Below are 18,087 nucleotides of genomic sequence, written 5' to 3' on the forward strand. Positions count from 1 at the left end.
CGCAAAATAAGGTAATGTCAGTGTCCTTTTCACATCAAGGGTCCAGCAAAAAAATGCATAATAATGCGATTATAAAAGTGTGCTAACTCGGAGAAACGTTGATAAAATGTCTATTTCTATGGAGGAATGATCATTGTTGTCTTTATCTGACCAGTATTGCTAATCCATTTGCACGTGATCCCCATCCATGAGCAAAAAATACAGCATAACTATTATGCTTTGGCAGAAACTGTTGATGGACTTCCAAGGAATCTCTCGTCTCTCTAAATATATTCTCAAAATATTGTATTATTATGATTCAGTATGTTTATAAATAAGGAGCAAGCCTGCTTTTGAATAGTAAATAGCATGTAAAATTGTGGAATGTGCTTGACTTGTTGATGGGGGTTGGGTATTTGACAAAAACGGACCTCAATGGATATATTAGTATACAAGATGTTATCATTGTGATTATTGTACTTATTTTACAGTCTTCTCAACCTGTTGCTATCGGAGGAGAGCACAAGGAGAGGGAGAGGTAGGGGGAGGGTGACAGGCGGGGGAAAAACACTTTTTTCAGTTCTATACTTTAGTAAGCAAAATACTGTATTTTACACGTTATGAGACCCATAATATAATTTAGTTTCCATGTGTCCTTTTGCAGTCTGTATATGTCCTTTTTGGAAAACTGCCTAGACATAGCTTAGACAAAACAGAATGCAGAATGCTCATATTTGGTGATATTGTCATCAAATTTGAAAGGGGATTTGTCCACTGTTGTGACTTGGCTCCATTGTGTTTCTAAACGCCCTAGGCACCGCTACAATAATCTGTATCCACTCAAAAAGTGAAAATCTTTTCAATCCAAAAAAACTTCTACTGTGTTTGAGATTTTGTAACCTTGATTTAGTAATACTTAAATTAATTCTGACTCTTGGAAAACAAACCGCAAAAGGCTACCTTTCAGAAGACACCAGAATTATGTCTGTAGTCAAAAGAGTTCGAGAATAGTAGCCATTTTATTTTGGGTATGTAATTTTGAACTTGTATAAAGAAAAGGGGCGATACTTAAGGTGAAGGTGAAATATTTGTTTACTGCGATTTTAATTTGATTTGTTTTACATGTGCCTGTAACTTATTGTATGTCAAACAACAGCAGGGGTACATTGCCAGATAGCCAGTTACCTGCTTCTCAAGTATCCAGCTCTGTCTAAACTGTCTAAAGAGTTATGGTGGAAACCTTTGATTAGATAATTGCCCTTGACACCAAGAAGAAGTAGTCAATTGGAGTCAAATTGGGCAGATCTTCCAGGTTCTGTCAAAGTCGATCTACCAAATTTTGTAGTATACGCTTGCTTCATGATTTGAAATACATAGTAGTAATGGCATGCTTACGAAATATTTGGAAATCACTGATGATTGGATCAGAAGACACAGTGAAGTACTTGATTGCAATACATTTGAAAGTGCTTTAACAGGCTCAGTGGGGGAACAGAGAGCTGAGAGTTCCAAGCTTTAGTTACTGTGAGGGCTATAGTCCGAGCACAGGAGTGGGTGGGGATTAAAGCCAATTGGCTGCTGTTCATAGGAGGTTGCACTGTTTTCAGAATCCCCTCCGTCAACTCTACAGACAGCACAGTAATCATCGTCTTCATCAAATATATTTGTCCCATGCTGCACAGCACAGCATGGTCCCCTCACATCCCGCTGTGTGTTTGTTTGTGGCTTTACCAAGGCTTGTGAACTGCGCCTAGTCTGGGTGGTACAGAATGCCAGAGATTTTATTCACCACTGTCTGTTTCCCAGTAAGGGATGCAATTCAGGGATCCGAGGCGAAATTAACTCAGCATGTAAAAGTCTCGAGTTACAAAGCAATACCAGAGAGGGGATTAAAGCACTCTCTGATTAAAGAGAAATCAGAGAGGAATAAAATCTTGTGTGATTTGGCATATCCACATTGTTTCCACTCTTCAAAAATTGCTTTGCCATTTGTGTATTTGTGTGTGTATATGCAGTCACCGAGCAATTTTTAATAGGAACATTTTTACTTACACTACACCTACTTATTCATGCGATTATCTAATCAGCCAGTTGTGTGGCAGCAGGGAAATGCATACAATCATGCAGATACGGGTCAGGAGCTTCAGTTAATGTTCACATCAACTGTCAGAATGGGGGATAAATGTGATTGGTGGTATGCAGAAGAGCATCTCTGAACGTGGATAGGCTACAGCAACAGAAAAACAATAAGTACAAAAAATAAGTCTAATAAATACCTAATAAAGTGCTCTCCAACACCACTTGCTCTACTGTATCAGGAACAGACCTTTGCAAAGTGTCCCTGTCATTATGTCTCAAAATCTTCTGGCAACTAATTTAGCTGTCTTAATGTTTTTTGTCTTTTCAGCCTGCCTGTTTCGGTATAATGCCCTATCACTCATCTACCTTCTGTATCTGCTGCTGTTGCCATGGTTTCCCTGCCCCAACAAACAAACACTACAAGGTAAGAGAACATGATCTCATATTCAGCTCACTGGTCTATGGGTACATGTTAGGTCGTACTAATGGGGCAAAGACCTAACTATTTATTATTTTTATGTGGCTGAACCATGCACTGTCCCCTTTTCCCTCTGGTGGTAAATAACTTGTTGCCATTACTTTAGAGTGTGAATCAGTGCTGGAACGAACCATTTTGAGAGTTGCTTCCTCCAGTTGTGGTAAAACAACATTACACTGTATGAACATTGCATGAAATGAAATACATTTTAATACATCTGCAGTTAGCTTCATATCTGTAGTTGCCTATGTATGTAAAATGCATTCATTATATAAGATTATTTCACTGTGATAATTCTTTTAAATATTTGCTATAGATGCTCCGATTCTGTTAAGTTATTTACCACGTTTGATGTATCTGGAGGACAGACATATTTATTTTCAATGGGTAAAGTTGCAAGAAGAAAAGGTTTGATTTTCCTTTTAGGATCAGTGTAGACACTGCTACACTTTGCTGCAGATATGTAGTTCCATCTTAACTTAAAATCTCAGAACAGGCTGACTTGTTCTTGCAAAAGTAATAAAACAAATATAGGCTTTTTGTTTAAGCCATGCCTTTGCTCCCAGCTTCTAATTTTTAAGCACCTGCTGGGGTGGTTGAGTTTAAAAGGGCAAAATATTTAGTGAGGGATTAGGTTTGGCTCTGCAGGCTCTTTACATGCAGAGGTTGGCAGCTGGGTGCCCATCTGGGGAAGGAGGTTGGACAGTGCCAGGCTGGGCACAGAGATGGACTGGGGATTTAGTTCTCAATATGCCTGCCTATGAAATTCGGTTGAAACTGAAGAACTGAACTGTGATAATGGAGCGTCCATTACCGTATTCTCTCATTATGCATCCTCTCCTACACCTGCCTACACCCCCAAGATGATGGAAGCTCACTTACCAATGACACAACTAGATATTGTGCTCTGGTTAGCTCTGTCAGATAGCTTTGTCGCACCATGCAGCAGACTGCTGAATTCATGTCTCTTTTAAGTGCTCAAGGCCTGTAATCTTCTGTTGCACTGGCAGCAATACAGGAAACAATGAAATGTGAAAATTTGTGAATTTGGATAAAATGAAATGCCGTTCCAGCAACAAGAACTACAACATACACATGTTGAATGATTTTATTACTGTGATTTTTATGCCATTGTTTAGCATTTTCTCTCTGCCAGCTTTGAAAATCCAGTTGGCCCATTTAAATTCCCTGTAGCTCAGTTTAGATGAAGTTGCATGGTGCTTTCCTGAAATATTCTAGTTTTTTCCAGATGCTATCTGTGGAATACACCAGATGTCTTGTCTCAGACATGTATAAATCACTCATCTGTAGAAATACAACTTAATAGCCCTTAGTTTGTTTTACATGACACAAAAAAGTTTTCATTCCCATAGGGCCTGTTAAATAAGCATAGTTTGACAAATTTGGTGGTTTACTTTACCTGAATGCTTTAATTCACGCCAGCAAATTTCCCCACATGCTCCTAATGAAATGGTAATAAACAGCATAATTTGAGCTCTGGAAGTGATTTTGCACGTCCTGCCCTGCCCTGTCACAGTAAAAGCTAACACAAGGGCTCTCAAACAATAGGGAGCTCACAGGTCACCATGCACACCCTTCCCTACCCAACCTGGAAAGTTTGTTTGTCCAAGTTATCGACCCATTCACCCTCCGTGGCCTCACGTCCTCCTTCCTGATTGCAGTAAGACGCACAATGGATCAGACGTCATTCTACCTTCATGACTCTTAAAAAATAAACATGGAACAGGAAGGGGAAAAATGTCTGTGTCTAATATTGGCCCAGTGTCCCCGCCATGAATTTCTGCTTTTAATTTGGTGGATTAATTAATCCACAAATATTAAGGATGCAGAAGAATGACCTGGGCATTAAGACGTGTAAATTGTGAGATTTATGTTAGGATCAATATCAGAGAATGCCCAGTTGGAAAATCGGTGGAGAAACTTGCCAGAAAACTTTGCATTGATGTATAATAAAAAGTGTCTTGGTTGTTTAATGTCCTGGATTACTGCCCATTTTGGCAGGGGAACCATGGAAGTCCAGATGCATGCAGATCGGAATGTAGTGGGGTGTGTGGGAAGTGAGGGGGAAAGCTTGGAGACCTCAGCAGTGCCAGCCTGAAGATTGAAGACATTCTGGGCTTCCACAGTCTCGGAAACATGGCGTCACCTTCTTTGTTTATAATGCATGACCTTACTGTTGTTATTGAATCTCGGATATGGGTTTGTTCAAGCAGTAGAAAGGAAAAATGGCTTTCCTTGGGTCATGATTCCTGGAGGAGTTATTTTCACTTAGCCTCAGTACTGTACCAATCACTCCCCACCACCCATTGTGTCTGAATGACTATATTTCCAGTTATAATTCTCTGTCCACCTTTGGGTCCCTGAGTGATGATTATATTGTTATTATTTAACTGTAATATTAGAGAAGATTCCTGGTAGTTTTCTGAATTTCTGGGAACTCTGCCACAGTCCAAGCACATTTCAATTAATACTCTATGTGATATTGCTCATGAAAATTATTTTCTGTTAAATTGTTTGCTTTCTATTGTGTAAAATAAATCCCTGCCAAAAGCATCCACTATTGCCCAATGTTCATTCCCGAACACAGATTACTTTATCAGATACCTGCTGGTCTAAACATAAATGGATAACTTTAATGTAATGTGGAACTAATTACCTATGTCAGATTAATGTGCTCCCATAGAGGGGGGTCCAAGAGCAGCTAATTCGGGGTCCACACGCAGCAAGTACTGGAACCCTATTTTTCATGTGGATTTTTCTCTTGGCTTAGAAACAAGACAATTTTAGCTATTGACCAGCCCAGTGTTTCTTCAACCCATAAACTCAGCCAGCTGATTTCACTCATTAGTTCTACCTCCTGGCTGAAGAAGTGTGCTAATTAGCAAATATTGGTGATTGGAACAAATACTGGGGACTTTTACTTTCTGGGCCTGGACTTTTCACCTCTGAATGTAGCAGTGGCCTCAATCCAACGATACACAGTAAAACAGAGGTATATGCTCTCCAGACATGCTTAAATGACTCAAAAAGCAGTAATTTCCACACATTTCATTTCTGTAATTTATGGAACCACTTTTTCTCTCAAAGTAGTGTTCCTTGTAATTGACAGGAAATCATAACCATGGTTAGGCCCAGTCAGGAATATGAGTGAAAGATGTTTTCTTTGTTGTACGTCATCTCCCAGTAGATGAAGTCTTGTAAAATGGTAGGTCTTAAATTTTATTAAGAAGCTCCCGTGTTATTTATTTATTAACCTGATGTTTTCTTCTCAAGAATTAGCTATGTGTATGCATTTACATTATTTCACTTTCACACCTTCCACATTGAGCTGTGGATGCCATTAGGGTATCAAACAGGGGATTTTCCCTGAATTCACTCAAGTGCATGAATGGGAGCTTTGTGTGTGGGTGTATGTGCATGTCTACTTCTGCCTGCATATGCCCATGTGTATATGTGTGTGCATGCATGTGTATGTGTGTTATTGTTTAGTTCTTCTTATAATCCAGCAGAATGCCACACAGTTGGCTCTGACATATCCTTGGGAGGTAGGATTTCAGTCTGTGCATTTGTCTGCGTCTGTTCATATATGAGACTCTTCAGCCTGCAGTCTGCATGGGCCAACTTTGTATCAGGTGTATGCCTCTCACTGTCGGTGGTGGACTGCAGTGTGAAAAGTAGCGATGGCTGGAGCTCACTCCTCATAAGAGAGTGCAAGCTTGTCTATGCTCTCCCAAAATGAAAGGGGTTGGCTACTAAAACCTTTTGAGTAAAGAAACAGTCGCCCAAAACCATCGAAAAATGTTTTCAAGCAGAGTGGGACCTCAAATGGATGTGAAATATCTCAAGTTGGTAACACTGTCAGCCACTGGCAGCATAATGAAGCCCCTCTCAAGCAGTAAATGTGTGTGAGTGTGTGTGTGTGTGTGTGTGTGTGTGTGTGCTTTTTGTGGAAGAAGAGGGGAAAACTATTCCGCAGGCCTCGACCCATGCTGTTCATGCTTCCCAGAAAACCACACCCTATCCTGGGCCATGCCACCAACCGTTCAGACCCCCCTCTAATACCACCCGCTGTTTACCCAGACCCAGGACCGCAGCTATGAATTCTAAGGCCCAGGACAAAATGTATTCGGAGGGCCCTGCCCAATATATTTTATAACTAATTAAAAATAGTTACACCCCATGTCATGGGCCCCCCTTGAGTCTGGCCCTGAGACAAAGTGCCCAAGTTGACCCCCCCCCCCCACCTGCGGCCCTGCCCACTCCATCAAAACGTATGAATTGCTGAAAAAAGCAAACACTTTTAGCTTTACTTCTTCAGAAAGGCCCTCTTAGTAAATTGAGGGTATTAGAGAAAATAAATGAAATGAGATTGAATAATAAACAAAAACTACACTGTTCCACTGTGTGTTTTGGCTTAAAAGGGCCTTGGTTTCCTTGTGAAATCAAATATTTTACATTGATCTTTCATAAAAGGTAGTTCTAAAGTCTATTATGCTTACCACTCACAAATTGTAAATAATCGAAATAGGCCAGGGATAACGCCCAGCATCTGCTGTGGGAATTCTGTGCAGTTTATGTGTCCTGGTCTTTAGCCATTAGTGTTTTTCTTTCCCTGAGGCCCAGCGACTGTTTTTGTAACTGAACACCCTGTCAGGCCTTCTGTCGTACTGCACGTCAGGTGCACAAGAGTTGCAAACTTGTTAAAACAATGTTCATGGCTGTACTCATAAACTTCTCTGAGATCAAGTTTCATGGAAAATCCTGTAATATCCAAGGCCCCAGATTTTGTTTGCTTTCAAATGACATACGTGTTCGAGGAAAGCGAAAAGAGACCTGTGGGAATGCTGAAGCTGCTTCAGCAGACATCACCATTGTACAAACCAGCCTATTTCTGTGAAACTAAGCAGGGGAGCGGGCCCAAGGCCTTGGAAATACTGCATAAAATCTCATTTCACACAAACTACATTGGATCACGTACCTAATTTGTATGTTTTACAGGAACAGATCTTCACCTCAAAGCTATTATTACCTTGGTATATTAGTAAGGATTTAATATTTTATCTTGGGAACTGTAGAATATTCAAAGAAATTCATCAAAATATATTTTCTTCTTCAGCATGATCCACCTTATTCTGGGCCACGAAAACAGGTGGTATATCCCTATCAGCTTTTCACCGCTATTAAATACTATGACTATTTGTCAGGTAGATTTCCCATTACTTCCCTGTTACCATTTATTCAAATAATCTGAGATAGACAGAGGAGGATGGGCTACCATCTACGTATTTCTACATAGTTTTTTCCTTCCCTCTAGGGAGTTTATTTTACCTTGCTGGTTAGTTTATGCTTTCAGGCGTGGCCTTGAATTTAATTGAACCAGAACGTCCTAAATCTAGTGTTTTGTTGGTGAAAAATGATTTGGCTGAGGATTCGTCATCAATATTGATGGCCTCCACTAGGTACGAAGCTTTGGTGCAACAGATGGTTCCAATAGTAGGTGGCGGTCGAAAATCACATTGCTTTCTGCGGTTAAGAAAGCAAACGTGTCTATTTACAAACAAGTCCTTAATTAATGGGTTGAAATGGTTCAATCTTGAGTGAGTGCTTTCTGAGTTCCTAGCATAGCTCTGTTCATTATCACTTGTTAGCTTGACTGACTGCAGTAAAATACTGTATTAATTGGCTTGACTGAGTGCACTGGAATTGAACCTCTAATTAGTGGTCGGCTGGGGATACCCAGAGCTTTCTGGCAGTGAACATTTACAAGGTAGAATATGGCTCCTCATTCTAATTTGTCAATGGAATGCAGCCTACTGCTATATTTAATATAGGAAACAGCCTACTCCGTAAAATACATATGTGTAATTTGTGGTTTTTATTGCACAGTTATTCATAATGTTTTTATAGTGTAGAATCTCATTTTTACATGGTTACAGTACAGGTATGTGTGTTTATATGGACTTGCTGTGGCTATGCTCAAAACTGACACACGGTGCTGAAATTTTGCAAAGCAGCCACCCAGTTTTACATTAAAGCTCATTATGCCATAAATCAGAATGAGCAATGCTTAGCTCCCCGCTGAGGTCTTGTGACCTCTCCTGTATTTTTTACAGTCACTTTTGGTCTGTGCCCATGAATCCTGGAGCCCTACGGGCTTTTTAGTTCGTGTTACTGGCGTCATTTCTTCATTTCATTACATTTTTTTACATTTTAGTCATTTGGCAGACGCTTTTAATCCAAAGCGATTTACAAGTGCATCGGTTCTTCCACAAGTCAAAGCATCACATCCATAACTAGGAAAATACACATGAAATGCCGTTCTAAACATATAGTCATCATAAGTGCTTTTTTTTTTTTTTTTTTGGGTTAGACAAGGAGGATAGGGATATCAGAAAGGGGGGCGGGGGAAATCAGGAGGGAGGACTAAGGTAGAGTTTGAAAAGGTGTGTTTTTAGTCTGCGTCTAAATAGGGGGAGAGATTCTGCTGTCCTGACAGTGGTAGGCTAGTCATTCCACCACTGAGGAACCAGAACGGAAAACAGGCGTGAACGTGCAGCTCGACCGCCAGGTGCACGTAGAGAGGGAACCATAAGGCGACCAGAGCTGGCAGACCGGAGTGGTCTAGCTGGGGAGTAGGGAGTGATCAAGGATTGTATGTAAGGTGGGGCAGTCCCCTTAGCAGCCTGAAATGCCAACACTAGGGCCTTGAATCGGATGCGTGCGGCAATAGGAAGCCAGTGGAGGCCAATGAGAAGCGGGGTGACATGAGCCGACCTGGGCTGACTGGTGATCAGGCGGGCTGCAGCATTCTGGACCAGCTGGAGGGGCTTGATGGCACACGCTGGGAGCCCGGCTAGGAGGGAGTTGCAGTAATCCAGGCGGGAAATGATGAGCGCCTGGACTAGGAGCTGGGTGGCTTTCTCCGTCAGGAGATGACGGATACGGCGTATATTGTACAGAAAGAACCTGCAGGTTCTGGCAGTGGAGGACACTTGTGGAGTCAGTGTTTAAAACACTTGACAAATTTGGCTTTGGAGCCCACCACAAAATGGTTTAATTCATTAAACTCCATCACAACTAAATTCTATTGGAAAAATAAAACGCCCCGGATCAAACTTTCTACCTTACAGAAACTCAAAACTGGAAGGGGAGGAAGCCCCAAACTTTTATCGATACTATTTGGCAAACCAGCTAAACTACATCACAAACTGGATTCATCCCAACCAACAAGACAACCCATGGATAGAAATATGTATAGAAATTTCCATCTCCGATCTACCATTCCTCAGTGCTTCTATAAAACGCCACAACTGCTTCAAAAACACTGTCACTTCAACAGCTGTGACTGCCTGGTGGAAAATTAACAAAATCTTTAAATTCACAATGACCACATGCAAATACACACCAATATGGCACAATCCTGACTTCTTGCTGAACAAAACACCACTTTCCTTCACCTCATGGAAACAAAAAGGTATCACACATCTTCAACACATCTATCAGGATGGCACCTTCATCACCTTCCAGAATTTGGTCCATAAGTACAATATTGGGAAAGAGCAATACCTCCAGTACATTCAATTAAAATCTGTTTTAAAATGTTAAATAAATAAATTAAATAATGAACAACTACTTACAACCACCGCCGCTAATGGGTGAAATTAATAAAATAATCAACACCAAAAAAATTATCTCCAAATTATACAAACTAATATCAACCACAGACCTAACAATATCCCTCCCCATCCAAGCCTGGGGAAAAGACAATCTATTCAGACTTCTGGACTGAAATCTGTAGGAACACCTTCACAATGACCACCAATACTAACCTGCAACTAATACAATATAAGGTAATTCACAGAACTCATATCACCCACCAAAAGATGTATACAATGGGATTTGTGGACTCAGACACTTGCACTCACTGCTCTTTAAACACCCCAGATAATTACTTCCACTGAACCTGGCTCTGTCCACCAACTCACCATTTCTGGAAACAAGTCACAGACCAAATATCTGTCATTATGAGCATTAGCATTCCACTCTGCCCATCCCTCTGTCTACTAGGAGACCTCTGAACAATCAACCCACCAAATCAAAATACCAAACCTATACTCATTGCCCTAGCTATCGCCAAGAAAACCATCCTCTTAAACTGGAAAACAAGACACAAAATAAACATAACACAATGGTTAAATCTACTCAAAGAACACATATCCATGGAACTAATCTCACACCAGCACCAAAGCTCACACTTGGCAAACATTTGGGGTCCTTTCATAAAATGATTCAATTTGCCTGTGGGCTAATCCCCAAACCCCACCCTAACCCACATATACTCACATACTTCAGAAACACTCCAGCCCATCCATAATCATGCATATTTTCCTTTTTTTGTTTGTTTGTTTGTTTGTTTTTTTTGTATTTAAGAATGTATTATTCATATTCACCATGTTGTCTTTTTATTGTATTTTTTTCCCCATCTTGATTTTTATTATTATTACTTTTTTTTTCTCTTCTCTCCCTTTTTCCACACTATCCATTCAAGGCTCCAATCAACAATCTGGCCTGTCAACCCACTTGTCCACCTGTCTTTTTGTCTGTTCATCCTCCTGTCTATCTGCCCGTTGGTCTTGCGTGTCCAAATGTGTGCACAAGTCACTCTTTCCACACTTATAATAAAAAAAAAACGAATGAAAGGGGGTTTCCACCATGGTCAAGTGCATATTGTTTCAACTGCTAATTTTCTCCCAGTAGATGAAGTCTTGTAAAATGGCCCCAAATTTGCAGGCATCGCCAACTCACCGCTGTGTCTGGTTTTACTAGATCTCTTTTTATTACTCTTAAAATACTGGGTGACAGGTTTATTGAATGCAGCATCAAAGTTAGCTTAGATCGAAGGCAAGGAGTTATTACAGTACATGGGCGCTATTGTTTGAAACAGACCGTATTTCTTCATTCTCCATTGGGTACACTGTGGTCACCATATCACTATTTACACATAACTATTTATTTATTTATGTTTTAGCTGTGTGTTATTAATTTGGTGTAATAATGTATGCCATTTTAAAGATTAAGCTTCGTCCAGGACTACATTGAGTTTTGCATGGAGAATTTGTTGCGACATTTAAGAACAAGTGTATGTTGCCGTCGAATCATCAATACATTTCTGCTGATTGGATTGCAGCGGGTGCAAATGCAAATCTATTAAAGCAATGAGTGTGACCTATTTGTCTGTCTGTCCATTTTACAGGGCGCACAGGAGGGTTCATCAAAGCCCTTTTCAGCACCAGCCTGCTCTTCCTGTTGGCCCATGTAGCCTTCCAGATCTGCCTATACTCTATCCCAAGACTAGAGGAGGAACTGAGTCATAACTGTAAGTGACCTGTGACCCCTGCCCAGAAAGCGGTCGTAAACGCATCCTTTAAAAACTCAGTGGTCATAGAGCGAGTTTTAAAAACTATCCATAAAATGGCAACCTTGCCAAGTGATTTATCCTTCAACTGAATGTTTGGTTTAACCATGAATGGTGTAATGCCACCGTATTCGTGTAGTTTTGTTTTTTCTGCTGCTGTGGAATGTTTCCGCTTGTTTTTGGAAGTTAATGTCCATTTCCCAGGATAACAGTATATGTATTTCTGTTTGTGTTTTGGGAAACCATATTTATTGTATTTGTAGTATGTCTGCAAGAAGCCTTAGAAGCCACATTTGATGAATATTTTCCCTTGACCTTGCAAGTCCCAGGCAAACACTAACACCCCCCCCCCGCCATTATACTGTGACAATCTGCTCTGCTCTCATCAGGTTCACTGAAACCTAGTGACCATCTTTGGCCTGTTGTCCTTTGCTGCTTGGGGGTCATTTGTAACACTCTTGCTCCTGTTTTGCAGGCAGCCCATGGGAGACTTTATCAAGACATGTCGGAGTGTCCAGGTATCTAAGGGAACATAGACCGTGTTTTGTTGCTTTTGGCAGGATATGCTTTTTGTCTGAGCCACCCTTCCCAAACTCTGTCCAGCACATGATTAATTTATTTCCTCACTTCCACAATAGTAATCCCATAATAATAAAGGAAAGTTCACAAGTTACTGTAGGTGGTTATTGTTTCACATTACGATCTAGTGTATCTGACAATTCCAATATAAATAATGGAGAAAACCAGCCATTTAAATTCAGTAAAAGAAGAGCGTAGCGTGGCGTGACCCCTTTTTTTTGCGTTCACTATAGACTGCCCCTGGAGCATCCCTGGAGTGTCCTGCGTCTGCTCACCCCTGACCTGGGCATCTTCATTATATCACTGGTAGCCCTGGTCCTGTGTAACCGGCTGCTGAAGCAGAAGGATGAGGCACCAGACGAGGACCAGGCCAATGAGCCAGAGCCTGTAGAGGAGGTGAGAGGACTTAAGGCACATCAGTGTGTGATTAGATTAGACATCAGGGAGAGGGAATCTCCCCAAAATTATTAATCGGTATACAGTTGTTCTTGATCATTACTGAGTACAGTGAACACACACTGACTGATGCGCTGAAGTATATTTTTTAAAATTGTTTATACCGGGTAAGTCGACTGAGGAAGCATTCTCTTTTGCTGCAACGCCCTGTTAAAAGTAGCCTAACCTGCAGGAAACTCCACACAGAAAGGCCCAGGTCAATGACTTTATAAACGATGTGTCTCCTCTGTGGATATTAAGGCATCTGATTCAAATCCAGGACAATGTGGCAGCTCTAAGTCACATCCCAGAATTCCCCACAATGTTGCCTTTGTCTTTCTGGTTTACTAAGCAAACGTTGGTTTTGGCAAATTCTGCAGGTCACTTTGTACTGAAGGCCAGGACTCAAGTTCCTGGCATATGAAGTATGTATACTGTGCTGCAATTTAGGTACATTATAGGTACATTATAATGCTAAGGGATGAGGCAATATTGATTTGGACAGTTGGTTTTACTGAAACCAATTTTGGTTGCATCTTCATCTGCTTGATTAGATGTTCAGAGCCAATTTGCTGTTAACCGGTGACATGTTTGAGACCCATATAGTAGGTAAAACATATTAATACATGAATACACCAGATCTGGTCTACTATCCAAAAGCATGTCAGCATCTTGCATTCTGATATATCATCAGTCAATCAAAAAGAAGAAAAGATGAATTAAATGCAGTGTCTGTTTAGGCTATCCACCACCTTACTGAATACACTGAGAACCCGATTGCCTATGGCTACTGCCTTCTAAATAATGTTCTTTAAATCAGTATCACAAGACGTCCACACATAGCAGCTATGGTTGAATATCAGCGACAGCAGTCCAGAAAATCTCAGTTTAACATAAAAAGTGTGGTATGACATTACAATTAAAGTTTCAAGTTTTCACTAGAATTATGGCTTACCCGCACTCTTTGACTGCCGCTTTTTTCACTACAGAATCCGGGCTGTATTTTGTCTGTGTGTGTGGTCATGAATACGTAGAAACAGGCAAGAAAACAGAATTACTTCAAAAGACAATTGTAACATAACCACAGTTAAATCTTTTTTACTGGCACAACATAATTGGCCATATGAAGTCATAGCTTGGGAAATTTAGGAAAGAATTGATGCATGCTCTATAACTTTAAACTGCGCTAATTTACATGTGGGACTAAATCCTGCCAGGTCTGAAACTGTTTACAGACTCAGTCAGACCCAATTACATACCATATGCTTGTGGTGAGAGGGAAACCTAGTGGAAAGGAAAGGCTAAAGGAATCTATAGAATTAATTTTGCTTGTCTCTTGAGTAAATTAATGGTTCTGTTGTTAAAAGAGAGATTTTTGCAGACACAGGATGAAACTCTTTGCTTTCAAATCTTTGAAAACAAGAGAAGTGCTACTGGACCAGGGGTAGACTCGCTTGACTGGATATATTGTGTTCTCTTGTTTTATTTTCATTCCTGCTTTGAACTACCGTGGTTTATCCTGATTCAGTGGGACATTTGCCTCATGGCAAGGTGTTCTTTAATTTTTCAAAAATAAAGCTTGTTTGACACAACCAGAGAACACCTTGCCACAAGGGAAAATAGGACATAGGAAGAGTATACTTTTAAAGTTGGAATACTATAGTAGTGTTTTTGCTGTGCTTCACTGCTACTGCTACACAGAGGGCGATGGCGTTGGGTGGATCCATGTTGGTCTGTAACAGAGGGCTATTGTTAAGTCTGCTTGCTGACTCACCCGTAGACACACAGAGTTCCACGGTCACTATCCTAAATCCCAGGCCTAAATGTTAGGACTACCTCTGTGTCTTACACTTACACACAGGCAGCTTGCTGACCACAAACAGCTGTGTTAGTGCAAGTGACTTGTGATTTTGACTGCTGTTCAACTCTTCACCATCTCCCTCCCCCTTTCATTTTTTCTTTTAGTCCACCTTTTCCCTTGCCTCATTTCCTTCTTCGCCAGCCCTGTGCATTGAGCATGTGCTAAAGCGTCATATATCACCACAGCAACCATACCAACAAACACAGGGCCTTCCAAGTATTGTTAGAACTGAAACATAGGAGCTTTTATACTTGAATTAGCATTTGAGGCCTAGGTCCTCTGAAACCCTCTCTACTGTAAACATAAATGGGCCTAAAATGGAAACCATCTTAATTACTTCTTTCTCTCTTTTGGCAAAATGCCAAAAGGCAGTTGGCTTTTTGCCGTGTTGCAAAAACCTTCCAGGTAATGTTCAGGATGTTTGATTAAATCAGCTTTCTGAGTATCACCATATAAAAGTGCCTGAAATTTGCCTGACTATAGACAGTAAAGTACACTGTGGCCTGTAGCTGAATTATGCACATGAATCAATATGGACACATGCACACACACACACACACACACACACACACACATTTGGAACAGAAGGGCTCAGACTTGACCTCAGCAGCTCTCTCACATTAGGCACAGACAGGAGAGTTTCGGAGAGTGTTACCCTCTAACACATTCAGCATTAATGTGGGCCAAGGTTACCATAATGTCACAGCAACACTGTGAGCTGTGAGATCTCTTTCTGTTGGCTGCGGACCCCAGGGGCTTGGTGAGAGACTCAGATTTGGATGAGGTATCAGGTCTGTATGACACCTGGTATTCAGTGGGAGATTGTTTCCACTTGGCTCCCATCTGTCTGTAGTTCAACTGCTTTCCTTGGTGAACCGAGACAGGTTTAGATCAAACTCAACCAAATCAGTGATCCTTTAAGTATCTTTTAAATAGGGTGGTTTGTAGGGTTGTTGACTCTCAACCGTTATTATTTCCATTATTATTACAGATAATTATTATACAGATCCTCCTCTACAGCTGGGGTTCCATTCCCTGCCATGACACTTTCTGTATGGTGATCTAATCTGTGATTTAATCTCTGCCTCTAAAAGATGGTTTATACTCATTCAATTATTTCTGCACAAGGTGTGATGAGTCTGCATTCAGCAGGTTGTTTTATTTCCACACTCACGCCATCACCCAGTGCAAGGAACCTCGGTGTGGTGATGGACAGCAGACTGTCCCTTTCCGAGAACATTGCGGCGGTGACCCGGTCTTGCAGGTTCTTCCTATACAACATATGGAGAATCCGCCCCTTTCTCACCCCCTACTCGACCCAGCTCCTGGTCCAAGCGATGGTTCTGTCCCGCCTGGACTACTGCAATTCCCTCTTGGCTGGCCTCCCAGCGTCCGCCATCAGACCCCTCCAACTCATCCAGAATGCAGCAGCTCGTCTGGTCTTCAACCTTCCCAAATACTCACACGTCACCCCCCTGTTACTTCCCTCCACTGGCTGCCTGTCATGGCTCGCATCAAATTCAAAACATTGGTGCTAGCCTTCCAAGCAGTTAAAGGGTCTTCCCCAGCTTATCTGCAAAAAATCATCAGACCCTACACCCCTGCCAGACCTCTTCGTTCAGCCTCCACAGGCCGCTTGGCACCTCACCCTCTCAGAACCTCCACCTCACGCTCATGACTACTGTCTGTTCTGGCTCCACGGTGGTGGAACAAACTCCCCGTTGAGGTCAGAACTATAGAATCTCTCCCCACCTTCAAGCGCAAGCTGAAGACACACCTCTTCAAGCAGCACCTCTCCCCATCCCTCCCTACCTCCCTGTGAACCTTAATTGTTGTCTCTGTGACTTGCTTTGTGTATCGGTATTTTTAGTTGGCTAGGTAAGCAGTGTTTGCTCTGTTTGTTTGTTTGTTCAAAAAAAAAAAAAAAAAAAAATTGGCCCTTGTCCTTATCTTTGTTGTACAGGTAGCAGTTGAAATTGTACTTCCCTCTAGGGTCTTTCAGCGAACTTATCCCTGGTTATGGGTATGCACTTTGTTGTACGTCGCTCTGGATAAGAGCGTCTGCCAAATGCCAATAATGTAATGTAATGTAATTTCAATATCTCTGCTCAGAATTGGCCTAAAATGCATAATTTGTTTCTTGCCCCTTGAATTGAGGGTTAATAACCCATAGCCCTATTATTTAGCTAATTACTCCATTCCTTCCTGGCACAGACTCAGAAACCGCAGACTCAATAGCTCTGCTCTGAATGAGGTTTCTGTTTTAAGGACAGATTCAAACTTGTTTTGCCTCACAAATTATTTACAGAACACCAGGTATGTTCCAAAAAGGACACACGGTGGAGTCAGTATATTATTAAAATAGCAACAAATTCCATTTTGGTGTGTATATCTCAAGATGGTGTGTGATTGTGGGTGAAATTGCTGAGCGTATGAGAGGAGCAGGATTTCTGTGGTGTGGCCTGGTGCTGAGGATAGCTCTGAACGAGAGGTCCTGTTGTGTGTCATACAACTGGAGATGAGCCACATTGGGGAAGAGTCAATTTCAAAAACCACTGCCTTCTGGGAACCCTCTTGGGTGTGGGGATATCCAGTTAGCTAACATGCTCCAATCCTCCCTTGCATTCCACTTTTTGTAAGGCTTTGCCAGCTCCTCGTGTAGAATGACTTGCACAATGTGCGCCTCTTCAACTTCAGCCACCATTTCTCATTGGCGCCTCGTAAACATTCCTTGTGTACTTTCACACACTGAGATCTGGGCTTGGATATCAAGGGAACCATTCTGCTGCTCCTTTTATCAGCACCATGAAATATATCATGTCAGCTTTCCGTCTTAAGATGGTTCTAATATGTTGACATTAGCTTGAGTGTGCACAGCAAAGGGAGTGCCGTTGATTGAATCCATGTAACAAGGCTTAGGAACGGGGATGGAAATGTCGGGGACGTGTGACTCATGTGGTCTGCCCAGTGAGTACAGTGGGTGTTAGTACGTACAATATCCAGGATATTGTACCAGAGTTAACTCAAAAAGTGCTTTTCATCTGTGGGCAGGTCTTAACAGGCAGGTCTTAACAATGCTTGGCTTCAACAACGGGTCTGTGCAGTCAAGGTCATCATTGTAAACAATTATGAGAAGACCAATGCTGGAATGTTATTGAGATGGGAAGGAAAGGTGATCCCACCGGAGGATCTGTGGCATGAAAGAACACGAGGGGTGGCTTCCCTACACTGCACTACACA

The 18,087-nt window shown here is 41.5% G+C and overlaps 1 protein-coding gene across 2 annotated transcripts in view; it reads left to right on the forward strand.

Moving 5' to 3' along the window:
- LOC133111398 (piezo-type mechanosensitive ion channel component 1-like) overlaps positions 1 to 18,087 on the forward strand; it is a 63,265-nt gene that overhangs the window by 17,707 nt on the left and 27,471 nt on the right. For both annotated transcript variants that reach the window (XM_061221726.1, XM_061221727.1), the window contains exons 2-5: positions 2,387 to 2,482; positions 11,811 to 11,933; positions 12,448 to 12,490; positions 12,785 to 12,947. In XM_061221726.1, coding sequence (XP_061077710.1) covers positions 2,387 to 2,482; positions 11,811 to 11,933; positions 12,448 to 12,490; positions 12,785 to 12,947 — 425 coding nt within the window. The remainder of the gene's footprint in view (positions 1 to 2,386; positions 2,483 to 11,810; positions 11,934 to 12,447; positions 12,491 to 12,784; positions 12,948 to 18,087) is intronic.

Source organism: Conger conger, chromosome 15 (assembly GCF_963514075.1).
Source record: "Conger conger chromosome 15, fConCon1.1, whole genome shotgun sequence".
Lineage (NCBI taxonomy): Eukaryota > Metazoa > Chordata > Actinopteri > Anguilliformes > Congridae > Conger > Conger conger.